Below are 20382 nucleotides of genomic sequence, written 5' to 3'. Positions count from 1 at the left end.
CTATACATATACACATAAATGTTTATATATGTCTATACATATACGCATTCATACAAACATATTCACAACAAAATAAAGAAGAAATATAACAATACAGTCCTCATTTCTGTAACTAGTCACATGGTTGTAGCTGCCTTCTTTTATATTATATTCTATGTTCTCTTTGCCTTTGCAAGCATCTTGGTTGTAGTTCTTCACCTGGTGGGGCAACCCAGACCTTTATTCCTGAAGGGTCTGGGCCATTAATAGTCCTGTCTGAATCGGGTTGTTGTAGTTTTCCCCTGACTGTAATCACAGAGCATGATAGTACTGTGTGGAGTATTGGAGTAGCAGTCCAATTTCTCCTTTTTAGCCAGTATCAATTACCCCAACCACTATAGTAATTTCCCTTTTAACCTTTTGATCCAGAGGAACAAAGAGCTCAAAGTGGTCAGGTGGCCGTCTTAATTTCCAATTTAACAGAAATGTTGTTTTGTCTCCTGACCTAAGAATTCCTCCCTCAGGAACCAAGACCTCTAGGCAAGCAGAGCTTAAGATCGTGAGGACAAAAATTGTTTGTCAATGGATCACTAATAATAATAACGAATGATGCAAATCCCATTTCCATCCTTTGGTTCCTGGACCCATGAATCCTCACTATGTTGGAAACACCATATATCGGACATTGATTCAGAGCCTATATAGCATCATAGAGAACCTGTCTCAACCCTTCAAGGTTTTACCACCAAACTGATACTGCTACTGAGTCTTCCAAAGGCTATTCCACCATTCTTACAAGCCAGCTGCCTCAGGATCATGGGGAACAATGTAAGGCCAGTGAATTCATAATTCATGAGCATGAACTCATTGGCACACTCTTTTTGCTGTGAAGTGAGTTCCTTAATCAGAAGCAAAGCTGTGTAAAATAACATCATGGTGGATAAGGCACTCTGTAAGTCCACAGATGGTACTTTCGCAGAACCATAATGTGCAGAGAAGGTGAATCCACATCCAGAGTAAGTGTCTATTTCAGTAAGAACTACGTTCCATGACAGAAGTGTTCCAGTGTAATCAACCTGCCACCCGGTAGCTGTCTGATCGCCCTGGGGAATGCTGCCATATCAGGGGCTCAATGTTTGTCTCTGCTGCTGGCAGATTGGGCAATCAGCAGTGACCGTAGTCAGGGCAGCCTTGAAGAATGGAAATTATGCATAATCTCCATCCCTGCCACCATACCTCTTCAGGAGCCCACTGTGTGATGACGGGGTGGCTGGGGAAAGAGGCTGACTGGTATCCACACACTGTTGACTATTAAAGTTTCTCTGCTTTACACCACTCTTTGGTGAGCACTCACATAACACAATATCTTCAGGTTTTTAGTCTGTCAAGAGAGGTCCATCCACATAATTCTTTCCCAGACCTCCTTGTAATCAATTGTCCAATCATGTTCATTCCAAGTCTCTCACCATCCACCAAACCACTGGCCACAGCCCATGAATTGATAAAAAAATCACACATTTGGCCATTTCTGTTTCCAGGCAAAGCAAGGAGCCAGATGTACTATTTGAAGTTCCACCCTCAGGGAGGATTTCTCTTCACCACTATTACTCATGGATGTCCCAGAAAGGGCCATGGTGCTGCAGCTGTTCATTTTTTGGCAGTGCCCGAATATTGTGCAAAACCATCTATGAACGAGGCCCAAGGTTTCTGCAGGGCCTGTTGACTGACCATAGGAAACTCACCACGAGACCGTCAGTGCAAGGCGGCGTAGCATGAGTGGGGACCACAGACATTTGGGTCACTTCTTTATGTAATTTACTAGTGTTTTCAGGACCTGCTTGAGCCTGATCTCATATGTACGCTTTCCATTTTACGACGAAGTGCTCTGCACATACCCCGTTTTATAGCTTAACAGGTCAGACAACATCCCCTTTATGAGGGGCGGCTCAGGTCACATGGTAACTTGGTGGCCCATGGTTAAGCATTCAATCTTTAATAAGGCCCAGCAGCAAGCCCAGTGCAGTTTTCAAAAGAAGTTTAGGTGTCTGAGGAAATGGCAGGGCTTTGCTCCAAAATTCTAGGAATCTTTGCTGTGATTTACCTAGAGGGGCCTGGCAAAGGCCCTAAACAGAATCCCTGTCTGCCACTGACACCTCAAGAACCATTAGAGCTGCTGGATCCTATGGCCCAAGTAGCAAAACAGCTTGCACAGCAGCCTGGACCTGTTGCAGAGCCTGCTCTTATTCCAAGTCCCCACTCAAAGCCAGCAAGTTGCTTAGTCAATGGGCTAGAGTAACACACCCAAATGAAGAATACGCTGCTGCCAAGATCCAAAGGGGCCACTAGACATTGTGCTGCTTTTCTGGGCATAGAGGAAACGAGGTACAACAATTTATTCTTCATCACAGAAGGAAATCTCAACATGCTTTACACCACTTGACCCTAGAAATTTCACTGAGGTAGAAGACCCCTGATTATTGTCACATGTATTTCTCATCCCTTGGCATGTATCTATTTTATCAATAAATGTGGAAATACCAGAGATTGTCAGCACACCCCCAGAAGCTAGGAGAGATGCATTGAAAAGATTTTCCCACAGAGAAACCAACTCAAAGTTTTTAGGCTTTTTCCCTTAAGAGACCCACTCTGCCAACACCTTGACCTTGGACTTCTAACCTTCAGAACTGTGAGAAAATAAATGTTTATTATTTAAGCCACTCACTCTGTGGTCCTTTGTTATGGTAGCACCAGTAAACTAACACACCTAGATATTCAAATTTATAGTCGCTTTATTCACTTATAGCCACTTTATTCATAATGTCAAAAACTTAAATATCCTACATATCCATCAGTGATTAGATTAACAAATTATATCTATATGGTGATATGCTGAGACAAGTAAGACGTACAACTACTGATAGAACGTTAAACATAGATGAATCTCAAAAATATAATGAATAAAAGAAGCCTTACACACACAAAATAAATATGGAAAGGGTACATTGCTACAAATATCTAGAACAGTTATAATTATACAAAGCAGATCATTGGTTGCCAGGACTGGTGAAACTGAGGGAAAAGGAGCACTGTGGAACTTTCTGGGAGGATGTACGTGTCTGTCTCTTCATAAGGAGGTGATTACATGGGTGAATACATTTGACAAAATTCTTGTAACTCTACGCTTACAGTGGTTACATTTTCTTGTATATAATCACACTTGAGTAAAATTGATTAAAAATATAAACAATTTAAAATGTTCAAATATTTATATGCATAAAAGATAAGCTTCATAAAACAATTTACAGGTTAAAAAGCACTTATATAGCAATGATTTTATTGTTCTTCTTAACCACATAAGATAGTTATATTTTTTAAATTCTACTTTGCTGAAAAACCAGATCTCAGAAAGATTAAGACATATGCCGTGGCTTATGGTGAACCACCAGAAGACACTGATGCGCTTGGATTTCAGCGTGCCTTCTACTGATCAATACTGCTTATTAACCTATTGCCTGACCCTTCTCTGATAATTCCAGATTGTTATTCAAATTAAAATTAATCTTATTACAAATATGGTATTTATATCATAAAAATAGCTACAAAGGCAGACGAAAAGTAAAAAACTTTGTCATTTTGCTAAAATGGGCTAATTTCGACAAGACTGACATATTTTTGACAGAACAACTTTTCTAGAATTGCAAGGTTTCCATTGTTTCCCTTCTGCACATTAAAATCACCACAAGAGGGCACAAGAATTCGTTGAATAGAGGCAAAATGTGTATACAACAAATGAGTTAGCTGGAGTCCACCTACTGTTTAATGTTTGTCAATGACTAAAAGGTAAGTACAGATTGAAAATCCCTAATCTGAAGATCTGAAATACTCCAAAATCTGAAACTTTTTTTTTTTTTGAGACAGGGTCTCACTCTGTTGCCCAAGCTGGAATGTGGTGGCAAGATCCTGGCTCAGTTCAGCCTCAACCTCCCAGTCTCAAACAATCCTACTACCTCAGCCTCCTGAGTACATGGGACTACAGGTGTGCGCCAACACGCCTGGCTAATTTTTTAATTATTTGTAGAAACGAGGTCTCACTGTGTTGTGCAGGCTGGTCTCAAACTCCTGGGCTCAAGAGATCCACCTGTCTTGGCTTCCCAAAGTACTCAGATCACCAGCATGAACTGCATCACCAGCTTAACATCTGAAACTTTCTGAGCACTGACTTGAAATAGTGACACTTCTGCTTTCTGATGGTCCAATTACACAAACTCTGTTTCAGGCATAAAATTATTTAAAATATTGTATAAAATTACCTTCAGGCTATTCAGATAAGGTGTATATCAAACATAAGTGAATTTTATGATTAGACTTGAATCCCATTTTCCAACTCTCTCATTATGTGTATGGAAATATTCCAAAATCCAAAAATAAATCTGAAATCCAAAACACTTCTGGTCTCAAGCATCTCATTTAAGGGATACTCAACTTGTATACCGTAACTATACAAAAAAAATATATAATGAATGCATTGTCAATTAAGGCTTTTGTCTCCAAATTAGGAAGCTGGCATATCGTTTAAAAATTTCTTGGGAAAGAAAGCATAATTAGATGGATTATTTTCCAGTTAGCTTGAATTTTAAAACCAGAAACTATACATCCACCTTCAGTAGAGATAACTAGTCACAGGTTAAATTAACTAGTGTGTTGCAAACAAAGTATAAGCACAAGTTTATTTTCAATTTTTACTAATCTTTGAACATAATCCTTCGATTCTCTATTTGCTAGAAAATTGAAAAAATGGACAATTATATATGATTCATTTCATCTTTTGTTAAATTTTGTGACACTTTCAATTTCTCTTCTCAGAAAAGCCAATGTCAAAAACTATTAATTTTTGAACTATTACTGCAAGTTTATAAGCAAAAATCTCCAGCATATAGAAGAAGAAAAATTGAAGTAAATATCAGGTTAGCAAAGGGTCTGGTCACTGGTCTTATACAGTTTATTGAGTAGATTACACCTCAAAGATGAAATAGGTAATTGGATAGGGAGATGGCATTTGAAATTTGGTGAGCAGGGTTGGAATTGAAGATTCTTGGACATATATTTGTGGGGACTTATTGGTGACCAAAAGCCAAATTCTGTAAAATATTTAAAGAGGTTGATTCTGAGCCAATATTAGTTACCATGGCCTGGAGTACACTCTCAGAAGGTCCTGAGAAAGTGTGCCTGAGGTGGTCAGGTCACCGTTTAGTTTTATACATTTTAGGGAGACAGGAGTTACAAGCAAAGACATAAATCAATACATGGAAAGTGCACATCGGTTCAGCTTAAAGAGGCAAGATCTTGAAGCAGGAGAGAGCTTACAGGTCATAGGTAGACTCAAAGATTGTCTGATTGGCAATTGGTTGAAAGAGTTAAGCTTTGTCTAAAGACTTAAGAAGTCAGTAGAAAAGAATGCTTTAGCTAAAATAAAGGGGTTGTGGAAACCAAGGTCTTTGTTATGTAGACAAAGTCTCATAAATGGAATCCCTCAGACAGTGTGTGATCTACACCAGAGTCAGGTTGGAATTGGGACTCTTACTGCCACAATCAGTCTATTTCATCAGTCTTATGACTCATCCTGGTCACTTGTGCCTAAACTCCAAAAGGGAAGGGGTATAACAAGGTGTGTCTCATCTCCCTTCCTATCATGGCCAGAATTCAGTCTTTCAGGTTCATCTGAGGTCTCCTTGGCCCAGAAGGGGTCCATTCAGTTAGTCAGGGGGATTAGGAATTTATTTTCATTTTACATTACTGTCCTAAGAAAGTTTTTTTATCACCTCCATGTCCTCAAACTTTACAAGCAAAAACACATAGAATATTTTAGGTCATTGTGTCAATTTCTATGATTTCACCTAAACCACAGAGATGCCACAATTCAGAGTTGCCTAAGGATATATAATAAGATAATATTTCTAGACTTTAGCCAGAAAGGAAAGTTTCATGCACTGCCTGGGGTGAAGAACTTCTCCAGAGTCTGCTATTCTGCATTGTCTTCATTGCTGGAAGGTGATAAAGCAGCTTGAGGGTTTTAGTGTGGAAGCACAACTTCATAATCATGCTCATGGGTGCAGGAACAAGGCCTACTAACAGAAGTCCTAAGAAGGGCATATTCTGTCTCTGACCTTTCTCTAAACTGTCTCACTTTCCTTGTGAGGGAGTCAATGTTCTCATAGCCATCATCATTGGAGCTCAGGGAGGATCTCCGATGGGGGATGTGATTAATGACAGTGTAGCACACTTCTTCAGAACCACTGCCATTCTTGTTTTCCTGCCAAGCACAAAGAGAAAAGAAATCAAGGGCCCAGGGTCATTCATAAATTGAACTCAGTGTACTACCTTCCCTTCTTCTTTATACACCTGATGGTGCTCTTACACCTGAGGTATCCAAAACCCAAGCATTCATGTACACCAATAATAGACAAGCAGAGAGCCAAATCATGAGTGAACTCCCATTTACAATTGCTACAAAGAGAATAAAATACTTAGCAATGCAACTTACAAGGGAAGTGAACGACCTCTTCAAGGAGAACTAAAAACCACTGCTCAAGGAAATAAAAGAGGAAACAAACAAATGGAAAAATATTCCATGTTCAAGGATAGGAAGAATCAATATCATAAAAATGGAAATACTGCCCAAAGTAATTAATAGATTCAATGCTATTTCCGCCAAGCTCCCATTGACTTTCTTCACAGAACTAGAAAAAACTACTTTAAATTCCATAGGGAACCAAAAAAGAGCCTGTTTAGCCAAGACAATCCTAAGCAAAAACAACAAAGCTGAATAGGAACAGCTCCAGTCTGCAGCTCCCAGCAAGACCAATACAGAAGGCAGATGATTTCTGCATTTCCAACCGAGGTACCCAGTTCATCTCATTGGGACTTGTTAGACAGTGAGTGTAGCCCACAGAGGGTGAGCAGAAGCAGGGTGGGGCGTCACCTCACACAGGAAGCACTAGGGATCTGGGAACTCCCTCCCCTAGCCAAGGGAAGCCATGAGGGACCATACCTTGAGGGACAGTGCTATCTAGCCCAGATATTACACTTTTCCCATGGTCTTCGCAACCCGCAGACCAGGAGATTCCTTTGGGTGCCTACACCACAAGGGCCCTGGGTTTGTTTCAAGCATAAAACTGGGTTTCAAGCACAAAACTGAGTGGCCATTTGAGCAGACACTGAGCTAGCTGCAGGAGTTTTTTTCATACCCCAGTGGTGCCTGGAACACCAATGAGAAAGAACTGTCTACTCCCCTGGAAAAGGGGCTGAAGCCAGGGAACCAAGTGGTCTTGCTCAGTGGGTCCCACCACCATAGAGCCCAACAAGCTAAGATCCTCTGGCTTGAAATTCTTGCTGCCAGCATAGCAGTCCAAAGTCAACCTGGGACATTCCAGCTTGGTGGGGGAAGGGGCGTCTGCCATTACTGAGGCTTGAGTAGGCAGTTTTCCCCTCACAGTGTAAACAAAGCCACAGGGGAATTCGGGCTGGACAGAGCCCACTCCAACACCACAAAGCCACTGTGGCCAGACTGCCTCGCTATATTTCTCCTCTCTGTGCAGGGCATCTCTGAAAGAAAGGCAGCAGCCCCAGTCAGGGGCTTACAGAAGGGAAGGCTGTGGGTGCAGCTTCAACAGACTTAAATATTCCTGCCTGCCTGTTGGCTCTGAAGAGAGCAGCAGATCTCCCAGCACAGTGCTCAAGCACTGCTAAGGGACAGACTGCCTCCTCAAGTGGGTCCCTGACCCTCATGCCTCCTGACAAGGAAACACCTCCCAACAGGGATCGACAGACACCTCATACAGGACAGCTCCAGCTGGCATCTGGCAGGTGCCCCACAGGACAAAGCTTCCAGAGGAAGGAGTAGGCAGCAATCTTTGCTGTTCTGCAATCTCCACTGGTGATACACATGCAAACAGAATCTGGAGTGGACCCCCAGCAAACTCCAGCAGACCTGCAGAATATGGGCCTGATTGTTAGAAAGAAAACTAACAAACAGAAAGCAATAGCGTCAACATCAACAAAAAGGACAACCACGCAAAAACTCCATACAAAGGTCACCAAGAGCAAAAACTAAAGGTAGATAAATCCACAAAGATGAAGAAAAAGCAGCACAAAAAAGCTGAAAATTCCAAATACCAGAATGGCTCTTCTCCTCCAAAGGATCACATCCACTCGCCAGCAAGGGAACAAAACTGGACTGAAAATGAGTATGTCAAATTGACAGAGGTAGGCTTCAGAAGGTGGGTAATAAACTCTTCCAATCTAAAGGAGCATGTTCTAACCCAATGCAAGGAAGCTAAGAACCTTGAAAAAGGTTACAGGAATTGCTAACTAGAATAACCAGATTAGAGAAAAACATAAATGACCTGATGGAGCTGAAAAACACAGCACGAGAACTTCGTGGAGCATACACAAGTATCAATAGCCAAATTGATCAGGCAGAAGAAAGGATATCAGACATAGAAGATCAACTTAATGAAATAAAGCATGAAGACAAGCGTAGAGAAAAAAGAATGAAAAGGAACAAACAAAGCCTCCAAGAAATATGGGACTATGTGAACAAAGATCAAACCTACATTTGATTGGTGTACCTGAAAGTGACGGGGAGAATGCAACCAAGCTGGAAAACACACTTCAAGATATTATCCAGGAGAATTTCCCCAACCTAGCAAGACAGGCCAACATTGTAATTCAGGAAGTACAGAGAACATCACAAAGATACTCCTGAGAAGAGCAACCCCAAGACACATAATCATCAGATTCACCAAGGTTGAAATGAAGGAAAAAAGGTTAAGGACAACCAGAAAGAAAGGCTGGATTACCCACAAAGGGAATCTCATCAGACTAATGGCAGATCTCTCTGCAGAAACCCTACAAGCCAGAAGAGAGTGGGGGCCAATATTCGACATTCTTAAAGACAATAATTTTCAACCCAGAATTTCATATCTAGCTAAACTAAGCTTCATAACTGAAGGATAAATAAAATCCTTTACAGAGAAGGAAATACTGAGGGATTTTGTCATCACGAGGCCTGCCTGACAAGAACTCCTGAAGGAAGCACTAAATATACAAAGGAAAAACCAGTACCACCCACTGCAAAAACAAACCAAAATGTAAAGTCCATTGACACTATGAAGAAACTGCTCAACTAATGAGCAAAATAACCAGCTAACATCATAATGACAGGATCAAATTCACACATAACAATATTAAACTTAAATGTAAATGGGCTAAATGCCCCAATTAAAAGACACCGACTGGCAAATTGGATAAAGAGTCAAGATCCATCAGTGTGCTGTATTCAGGAGACCCATCTCACATGCAGAGACACTCATCATATGCTCAAAATAAAGGGATGGAGGAAGATTTACCAAGCAAATGGAAAGCAAAAAAGAGCAGGGCTTGCAATCTGATAAAACAGACTTTAAACCAACAAAGATCAAAAGAGACAAAGAACGCCATTACACAATGGTAAAGGGATTAATGCAACAAGAAGAGCTAACTATCCTAAATATATATGCACTGAATACAGGAGCACCCAGATTCATAAAGCAAGTCTTTAGAGACCTACAAAGAGACTCAGACTCCAACACAACAATAGTGGGAGACTTTAACACTCCACTGTCAATATTAGATAGATCAGTGAGACAGAAGATTAACAAGGATATTCAGGACTTGAACTCAGCTCTGGACCGAGTGGACCTAATAGACATCTACAGATCTCTCCACCCCATATCAACAAAATATACATTCTTCTCAGCATGAAATAGCACTTATCCTAAAATCAACCACATATTTGGAAGTAAAACACTCCTCAGCAAATGCAAAAGAACAGAAATCATAACAAAAAGTCTCTCAGACCACAGTGCAAATCAAATTAGAACTCAGGATTAAGAAACTCACTCAAAACTGCAAAACTACATGGAAACTGAACAACCTGCTCCTGAATGACTACTGGGTAAATAATAAAATGAAGGCAGAAATAAAGATGTTCTTTGAAACCAATGAGAACAAAGACACAACATACCAGAATCTCTGGGACACAGCTAAAGCAGTGTTTAGAGGGAAATTTATAGCACTAAATGCAAACAGGAGAAAGCGGGAAAGATCTAAAATCAACACCCTATCATCACAATTAAAACAACTAGAGAAGCAACAGCAAACAAATTCAAAAGCTAGCAGAAGACAAGAAATAACTAAGATCAGAGCACAACTGAAGGAGCTAGAGACATGAAAAACCCTTCAAAAAATTGATGAATCCAGGAGCTGGTTTTTTTTTGAAAAGATTAACAAAATAGATAGACCACTAGCCAGACTAATAATGAAGAAAGACAGAAGAATCAAATAGACACACTAAAAAATAAGAGGGGAGATTACCACTGATCCCACAGAAATACAAACTACCATCAGAGAATACTACAAACACTTCTACACAAATAAACTAGAAAATCTAGAAGAAATGGATAAATTCCTGGACACATACACCTTCCAAGACTAAACCAGGAAGAAGTTGAATCCCTGAATGGACCAATAACAAGTTCTGAAATTGAAGCAGTAATTAATTAGCCTACCAACCAAAAAAAGCCTGGGACTAGATGGATTCACAGCTGAATTCTACCAGAGGTACAAAGAGGAGCTGGTACCATTCCTTCTCAAACTATTCCAAACAAGAGAAAAATAGGGACTCCTTCCTAACTCATTTTATGAGGCCAGCATCATCCTGATACAAAAATTTGCCAGAGACAAAACAAAAATAGAAAATTTCAGGCCAATATCCCTGATGAACATCAATGCGAACATCCTCAATAAAATACTGGAAAACCAAATCCAGCAGCACATTAAAAAGCGTATCCACCACGATCAAGTTGGCTCCATCCCTGGGATGCAAGGCTGGTTCAACATACACAAATCAATAAACGTAATCAATTACATAAAAAGAACCAATGACAAAAACCACATGAATATCTCAATAGAGCAGAAAAGGCCTTCAATAAAATTTAACACCTCTTCATGCTAAGAACACTCAATAAACTAGGTACTGATCAAACCTATCTCAAAATAATAAGAGCTATTTATGGCAAACCTACAGTCAACATCATACTGAATGGGCAAAAGTTGGAAGCATTCCCTTTGAAAACCAGCACAAGAAAAGTATGCCCTCTCTCTCTACTCCCATTCAACGTCGTATTGAGAGTTCTGACTAGGGCAATCAGGCAAGAGAAAGAAATAAAGCATATTCAAATAGGAAGAGAAAAAGTCAAATTGTCTCTGTTTGCAGATGACATGATTGTATATTTAGAAAATCCCATCATCTCAGCCCAAAAACTCCTTAACCTGATAAGTAACTTCGGCAAAGTCTTAGGATATAAAATCAATGTGCAAAATTCACAAGCATTCCTCTACACCAATAATAGACAAACAGAGAGCCAAATCATGAGTGGACTCTCATTCACAATTGCTACAAAGAGAATAAAATACCTAGGAATACAACTTACAAGGGACGTAAAGGACCTCTTCAAGGAGAAGTAAAAACCACTGCTTAAGGAAATAAGAGAGGACACAAACAAATGGAAAACACTCCATGCTCATGGATAGGAAGAATCAGTATTGTGAAAATGGCCATGCTGCCCAAAGTAATTTATAGATTCAGTGCTATTCCCATCAAGCTACCATTGACTTTCTTCATATAATTAGAAAAAAAGCTTATTTAAATTTCATATGGAACCAAAAAAGTGCCCATATAGCCAAGACAATCCTAAGCAAAAAGAACAAAGCTGGAGGCATCACACTACCTGACTTCAAACTATACTACAAGGCTACAGTAACCAAAACAGCATAGTACTGCTACCGAAACAGATATATAGACCAATGGAACAAAACAGAGGCCTCAGAAATAACACCACACAGCTACAACCATCTGATCTTTGACAAACCCAACAAAAGCAAGCAATGGGGAAATGATTCACTATTTAATAAATGGTGTTAGGAAAACTGGCTAGCCATATGCAGAAAACTGAAACTGGACCCCTTTCTTACATCTTATACAAAAATTAACTCAAGTTGGATAAAGATTTAAACGTAGGACCTAAAACTATAAAAACCCTAGAAGAAAACTTGGGCAATACCATTCAGGACATAGACATGGGCAAAGACTTCATTACTAAAACACCAAAAGCAATTGCAACAGAAGCCAAAATTAACAAATGGGATCAAATTAAACTAAAGGGCTTCTGCATGGCAAAAGAAACTACCATCAGAGTGAACAGGCAATCTACAGAATGGGAGAAAAATTTTGCAATCTATCCATCTGACAAAGAGCTAATATCCAGAATCTACAAAGAACTTAAACAAATTTACAAGAAAAAAACAACCCCATCAAAAAGTGGGTGAAGGATATGAACAGACACTTCTCAAAAGAAGACATTTATGCGGCCAAAAAACATATGATAAAAAAGCTAATCATCACCGGTCATTAGAGAAATGCAAATCAAAACCACAATTAGATACCATCTCATGCCAGTTAGAATGGTGATCATTAAAAATCAGGAAACAACAGATGCTGGAGAGGATGTGGAGAAATAGGAATGCTTTTACACTGTTGGTGGGAGTGTAAATTAGTTCAACCATTGCGGAAGACAGTGTGGCGATTCCTCAAGGATCTAGAACTAGAAATACCACTTGACCTAGTAATCCGCTTACTGGGTATATACCCAAAGGATTATAAATCATTCTACTATAAAGACACATGCACATGTATTTTTATTGCAGCCCTATTCACAATAGCAAAGACTTGGAACCAACTCAACTGCCCATCAATGTTAGACTGGATAAAGAAAATGTGCCACAAATACACCATGGAATACTATGCAGCCATAAAAAGAATAAGTTTATGGTCTTTGCAGGGACATGGATGAAGCTGGAAACCATCATTCTCAGCAAACTAACACAGGAACAGAAAACCAAACACTGTGTGTTCCCACTCATAAGTGGGAGTTGAACAATGAGAACATATGGGCACAGGGAGGGGAACATCACACACTGGGGCCTGTTGGGATGTGGGGGCTGAGGGGAGGGAGAGCATTAGAACAAATATCTAATGCATGGTGGGTTTAAAACCTAGATGAAGGGCTGATAGGTGCAGCAAAGCACCGTGGCACATGTATTCCTATGTAACAGACCTGCCCATTCAGCACATGTATCCCAAAACTTACAGTAAAAATAAATAAATAAATAAATAAATAAATAAATAAATAAATAAATAAATAAATAATAAAAATATATATAATGTAAGAAATGTTTCTAGAAAAAAAAAAGCCCTTCCTCCAAGCCCTGGTGTCTTAGAGACCTCATTATAGCAGCTAAACTGCACTCCAAGCTTCTGCTAATTATGCTTTAATTTTACTTGAATAATAAAAGAGGAAAGAAGGATGCTATTATGCCTCTAAATATCTAGGGAAAAGCACTTCTACACTTTAGGTCACACATACTGAGATGCAATGTATGCAACAATCAGACCTCAGTAAGTAATGAATAAGTCATTATTCATTATAATTTTTATAAGATAAAATACTAAGAAAAAATTGAGTTTATGCACATTTTCAATTGCATAGACAGCGAAGGAAAGAAAAAATAAAAACATTAATATATACTAATTAAATCAACAAAATTTTTATGATGTAGTATCAAAAGGAATAAACTTTTTTCCATATGTTATAGGTTCCACCATACTTGTGAATGCAAATGCTAATTCCTGGATATAAGGATTGAAAGGGAATGTGGAAAGCTAAAAATAATTAATCTTTTATGGTGGTCAGTTTATAAGTATAAATTTACTTAATTTCATCTGTTTTTGTTATAATAGCTTTGAAAATTAAAATAATAGGCTGGACACAGTGACTAATGCCTGTTACCCCTGCACTTTGGGAGGCTGAGGCCAGTGGATTCACTTGAGGCCAGGAGTTCGAGACTAGCCTGGCCAACATAGCGAAACCCTGTCTCTACTAAAAATAAAAAATTAGCCAGGTGTGGTGGTGTGCACCTGTAAAGCCAGCTACCTGGGAGACTGAGGCACCAGAATCACTTGAACCCAGGAGATGGAGGTTGCAGTGAGCCGAGATTGTGCCACTGCACTCCAGCCTGATGACAAAGTGTGACTGTGTCTCAAAAAAATAAATAAATAAATAAATAAATAAATAAATAAATAAATAAAATTAGACTTCAGCAGAATTCAGGCCAAAACAATAAGAACTTGCTACTCATCTAGATCAGTTGAAATACTTTTTGGTTTTTTATTTACTTTCATTTCTGCATTATAATTGCCATATAAATTATTTAAAATATGAATGATTTCTAAAAGTACATTTAGAAATTACAAATAAAGGAAGACGGATGCTACTCTTGAATAAATCATCTGTATTTTGGCATTTACCAGACAAACATAATAAAAGTTTGTGTTTTTCTTTTGTCTTGCTTTTTGTTTTCTACTTACTTGATTAGAAGTTGATGAAACTTCTTGGCCTAGAGGATTAAAAAAAGAAAGAAAGAAAGGAAAGCATTGTGAGACTTTTGCACCATCACAGATTGAAGGAAAAGGTAAAAAAAAAACAGAAGGTAGAAGTAATAAAACTGCAGAGGCCTATTATCTAAACATCCGACATTACCCCATCTTATAATTGAAGTTCTCAAGACTGAGTGACAAAATCAAGAAAGAACATGTGTTCTGAGATAGCATCAATAGTATGTTCTTTGTGTAAATAAAGCACATTAATGTGCTGAATAAAATGGATTTCAAAATTTGCTAACAAAATGTTGTTCATAAACGTGCTATGTCAATGCAATATGATAAGCATAAAGAATGATTATAGCTGCAAATTTAAGATATAAATTTTATGTAAATATCACAGGAAAATCATACAATTCTTTAAAATGAACACTCGCTATAGAGATAGGTGCAGAAATAACACGAGTAACTATTTCAAGTTACATACAAATATGCAGATTCATGTTGATTCCATCTGTGAATGCTGACGCAAATTACATATGTGTGAATCCGAAATCCACTACTAATTTTTTTTTTTGAGACAGAGTCTTGCTCTGTCGCCCAGACTGGAGTGCAATGGCGCTATCTCGGCTCACTGCAACCTCTGCCTCCTGGGTTCAAGCAATTCTCCTGCCTCAGCCTCCCAAGTAGCTGGGACTACAGGCACATGCCACCACACCCAGCTAATTTTTGCATTTTTAGTAGAGACGGAGTTTCACTGTGTTAGCCAGGATGGCCTCAATCTCCTGACCTCATGATCTGCCCACTTCAGCCTCCCATAGTGCTGGGATTACAGGCATGAGCCACTGTGCCCAGCCATCTGTTCACTCTTGTTAGTTATTTTTGCTGTGCAGAAATACTTTAGTTTAATTAGATCCCATTTGTCCATTTCTGCTTTTCTTTCAATTGCTTTTGATGGCTTCATCATGAAATATTTGCTCATTCCTATGTTCTGAATGGTATTGCCTAGGTTGTTTTACAGGGTTTTTGTAGTTTTGGGTTTTACGTTTGGGTCTCTAATCCATCTTGAGTTAATTTTTGTATATGGCACAAGGAAGGGGTCCAGTTTCTGTCCTCTCCATATGGCTAGCCAGTTAACTCAGCAGCATGGATTGAATAGGAAATCCTTTCCCCATTGCTTGTTAGTTAGCAACGTAGTATTGTTTATTTGGAATTTGCTGAGGGAATACATCTCAAGTGCACTTATGTCCCCACATTCATACAGGCTGGTAGCTATGTATAATGATGTATGTATTAATTTGATGAAGTAATCATTACGCAATGTACGCATACATCAAAACATCGCATTGCACACCTTGAATACAGGCAATCTTTACTGGTCAGTTATACCTCAATAAAGTTGGGGGTAAAAATAAACAGAGAGTTTCCTTTAGATATACTTGTCCACAGGGGCTGAGCCCTGTTATTCATAACTGTCGATTTTGAGTAATTACATGATTACTATACCTAGATACTATGGCAAACAGAGCAAATTCTTTTTTTTTTTTTTTTTTTTTTAAGACAGGCTCTTACTACATTGCACAGGCTGGACTCTAATTTCTGGCCTCAAGGATTCCTTCTACTTCAGCCTCCCAAGTAGTTGGGACTATAGGAGTGCACCACCAGCTTCTTTCAACTTCTTGAGAACAAAATAATACACTTTTTTAGGGGCCGGGCATGGTGACTTACATCTGTAACCCCAGCACTTTGGGAGGCCGAGGCAGGTGGATCACGAGATCAGGAGTTTGAGACCAGCCTGGCCAACATGGTGAAACCCTGTCTCTACTACAAATACAAAGATTAGCCGGGTGTGGTGGTATCTGCCTGTAATCCCTGCTACTCACGAGGCTGAGGCAGGAGAATCGCTTGAACCCGGAAGGCAGAGGATTACAGTGAGCCGAGATCATGACACTGCACTCCAGCCTGGGCCATAGGGTGGGACTGCGTCTTAAAAAAAAAAAAAAAAAAACACTTTTTATCACCTGCTAATATTCAGAGGCCCTATTTTAGAACACCAATATACAAATTTAAAACAGTAGAATTTTGGTTAACTTCTTTCCACAGAAGTTTCTTGAATGTCGCTCAAAAAATAATATACAAATATTACTTTAATACCAAGAATGATGTGATCAGTTTTATGAAAGAGTAAGAACTCCAAGCAGCCTCTTCTCCAACATGTTATTACAAGAGCCTCAAGAGTGTCTGCTAATTGGATGCTTAAATTTGCACTTCCCTACTATGAAAAATATTATACAGCCGTGACTTACTTTTCTTATCTTGATCTTGAAGTTTTCTTTCAAATGTAGTCATTTCCTGCCTACAAGGAAAGAGATCGTAACATGAGATACTCCAGGTTCTCCAAAGCTGAAAATGCCTTTCAAAGCATTTGGTTGCCCTTAACCTAAGGCCATTGTTAGATTTTCCATGAAAATATTAAATACAATTAAAAGGCTGCTTACGCCAGCCTTTTTTGAAAAACCACAAAAATCTAGACAATGAAAAGTGGAAAACAAAGCTCCATATAGCATGAAGCTAAGGGAATTATTAGCTTATCAGACTACACATATTATTACATGCACGGAAAACATACGTATAATATAATGAAATTTAGGACAATTCAAGAGAGAAAATTGAAAGATTTGAAATTTATTTTTCTGCTATTCTTGATGAGGGTGTATAAATCCTTAAAGGCAAATGAGAGGGTCTTACAAATTCTAACTAAAACCTTACAGTAATAGACATTAATAAGTGTGGTGGCCAGGTGGGATGGCTCATGCCTGTGATCCCAGCACTTTAGGAGGCCGAGGCAGGCAGATCACGAGGTTAGGAGATTGAGACCATCCTGGCTAACACAGTGAGATCCCGTCTCTACTAAAATACAAAAAAAAAAAAAATTAGCTGGGTTCGGTGGCATGCACTTGTAGTCCCAGCTACTCGGGAGGCTGAGGCAGGGGAATTGCTTGAACCCGGGAGGCGAAGGTTGCAGTCAGCCAAGATCGTTTCACTGCACTCCAGCCTGGTGACAGAGCGAGATTCCATCTCAAAAATCAAAATAAAAATAAATTTAAAAAAAAAAGTGTGGGCCAGTGATGAAAGAAAGAGAGATTATTTTTAAAGGGACACAATTTACACAATAAAGAGGATTCAAACGCGGTAGGGAGGAGATGGGGTTACCAGCATATCACCTTTTATTTCTCTGTCAGTCAGACTCCAGAATTTAAGGGGAAATATGAAAAAAGGATATAACTTGTAATGAGCTGCCCGCCTCAAGGACAGCCAGTTACACAGCAGAGAGATGTGCCTGGGCTGAGGGAAAAATATTTTGTGAGGAAGTATTCTAAAACGACATGCCACAATCACTGCCTGGATTTTGCAACAAAACAGAGGCCCCTCTTGGAAGCCTGTCGGGCACTCACAAGCAAGGAAATAAAGGAAAGTCATGAGTTTCTTCAAGGGAAATTCCAGGCGCCCAGCCAGCCCTGAGAAGTAAATGAGCAGCCTCATAAGCAGGAGGAAACCTGGATCTCCACCACATGCGTGCTCTGGTACACGGACCTCAGGCATGGGGGCGCTGAGGACTGAACTCCCACCGCCATGCTTTGTCTACATTTCTTCCTGAGGAGCCTGAGAAAGTCATGCCCAGGAGCCAGACCTTAGCGTTCCTTTCTCTTGACTGCATATTTTTAGACAAAGCTTTGCTTCCTTAAACAATTGCAAATCAAAGAATCTTTCACTCCACCTACGACCCATAAGGCACCCTTCCCCGTCAGCTTCAAGGTATCTCAACTTTTTAGGCCAAACCAACTATAATCTCCATGTATTGATTCACAATTTTGCCTGTAAATTCCACTTTCCTGAAATTTACCCCTGCCTTTAAAAACCCTTGATTGTCAGCCATTGAAAAGGACAGGCCTTAAGCCTGAGGGATCGATTCTCTTTGCTTGGTGACCGGCAAATAGACGCCTCCCTGGTCCTGCTGCAACCCTCTGTGTGGATGTTTTTGGCTTTACAGCACCGGGTGAGCTGCCCTCAGTTTGGCTCAGTCACAGCCATAGCTTGTTTCTCTTCTGCACCCTCCTTAAACACACACGCATACACACAATTTTATCTCACAAATGATCTACTTTCGTTCAGAGTACTAAGCACAAAGTTACAAAGATGAACTGCGTAACAAAAGCAAAACAAAAAAAGCAGAAACAATATTTTAGAAGCAGAAAAATAATATCTGTTAATAACTATTAACAATAATAAATGGAGAAGGCACAATTATTGGAATAATTATTAACAATAATCAATGGAGAAGGAAAATGGACTGGCCTAAACCAGGAAAACAACTGTAGAGAATAACACTTTTATATTAAATTAAAACAACATTAATGGGAGAGGAAATAATCAAGAGAAGTTAGCTAATGGGTACAAAAATATAGTTAGCTAGAACAAATAAGTCCTAGTATTTGATAGCACAGTGGGGAAAATTATAGTTAACAATAATTTATTGTATATTTCAAAATAGCTGGAAGAAAAGTATTGTAATGTTCCCAAGACAAAGAAAAGATTGGTGTTTGAGTAGATGGATATCACAAGTACTCTGATTTAATCATTACACATTGTATACATGTATCAAAATATCACACGTACCCCCCAAATATGTACAAGTATGCTATATCAGTTTTTAAAATAGGCCAGATATGGTGGCTCATGCCTGTAATCCCAGCACTTTGGGAGGCCAAGGCAGGTAGATCACTTGAGCCCAGAAGTTTGACACCAGACTGGGCAACATGGCAAAACCCCGTCTGTACAAAAAAGGTGTATATTAGCCAGGCATGATGGTGTGCACCTGTAGTCTCAGCTACTTGGGAGGCTGAGGTGGGAGAATTGCTGGAACCCAGGAGGCGGAGGTTGCAGTGAGTTGAGATTGCGCCATTGCACTCCAGCCCCGGTGACAACAGCGAGACTCAGTCTCAAAAAAAAACTAATCAAATGAAACAAGTATAACGAGAGAAAAGTCATAAAATAAATACTTAAATCTGAAAACTGACTTCACAGGGGAAAAAACAAACAGCATGGAACACTGAGATATGGTGACTATAGTCAGTGACAACGTGTGCTTGAAATTCGCTAAGAGAGTGGATCTCAAGCATTCTCAACACACACAAAAATAATGGTAACTGTGTGAGATAATAAATATATTAAGTTGTTGGTGTACTTTATAGTGGTAATCACTTCACTGTATATACATATCAAAACATCATATTGTATACTTTCAATATGTACAATTTTTGTTTTTCAATCATAGCTCAAGAAAGGCAAGAAAAAAATTTAAAATAAAGACATATGCATAAAAGAAAATAATACATGATTGGGGGTGGGGGTAGGGAACAAATAATGAGTTTTCGAACTTTCATGGGGAAAATGTATGTAAAACCAAGTCATCAGGAAGGCGGCTTAAGGTGGCCCCGCTCCATAGCTGCAGAGTGGAATTACGCTCACTAAGTTGTGAGGAGAAAGATAGGATCCAAGAACTGTATTACTCTCCGAGGAAAGAAAATGTATTGTCAAATGTCTTAGTACTGAGATAATCTAAAACCTATGAGGTCTTTAGGAAAGAAATAAAGCAAACATCACTGCACAACCACATTTGGGCTTTGTAAAATGTGAAATTATGTAACAAAGCAGTTGGTGAATGAAGAATTCCGCTACTTGGTTATCTGTCGTTCTGAGGCTCTAACCACAAAATCCAAACCTGTCTAAGTCCAGGCTGTGGATTATCAGCACCTACTGGTTGTCCACTCTGTCTTAAATACAGTGGAACAATTCTGCATGCTGTG

General features: G+C 39.3%; 1 protein-coding gene and 1 long non-coding RNA gene across 2 annotated transcripts in view; one reads left to right on the top strand and one right to left on the bottom strand.

Moving 5' to 3' along the window:
* The window catches only part of LOC131381847 (uncharacterized), a 28793-nt gene that overhangs the window by 7701 nt on the left and 710 nt on the right, over nt 1-20382 (top strand). The window lies entirely within an intron of this gene.
* GCSAML (germinal center associated signaling and motility like) overlaps nt 2751-20382 on the bottom strand; it is a 59075-nt gene continuing 41443 nt past the window's right edge. Inside the window, exons 6-8 of the mRNA XM_032137002.2 lie at nt 16822-16871; nt 14504-14532; nt 2751-6289 (exon numbers count right to left, since the gene is read on the bottom strand). Coding sequence (XP_031992893.1) covers nt 6050-6289; nt 14504-14532; nt 16822-16871 — 319 coding nt within the window. The 3' untranslated portion in view covers nt 2751-6049. The remainder of the gene's footprint in view (nt 6290-14503; nt 14533-16821; nt 16872-20382) is intronic.

This window comes from Hylobates moloch, unplaced genomic scaffold (genome assembly GCF_009828535.3).
Source record: "Hylobates moloch isolate HMO894 unplaced genomic scaffold, HMol_V3 SCAFFOLD_18, whole genome shotgun sequence".
NCBI classification, from domain to species: domain Eukaryota; kingdom Metazoa; phylum Chordata; class Mammalia; order Primates; family Hylobatidae; genus Hylobates; species Hylobates moloch.
The sequence above is the reverse complement of the archived record's forward strand: the minus strand, read 5'-3'. Positions and strand labels throughout refer to the sequence as shown.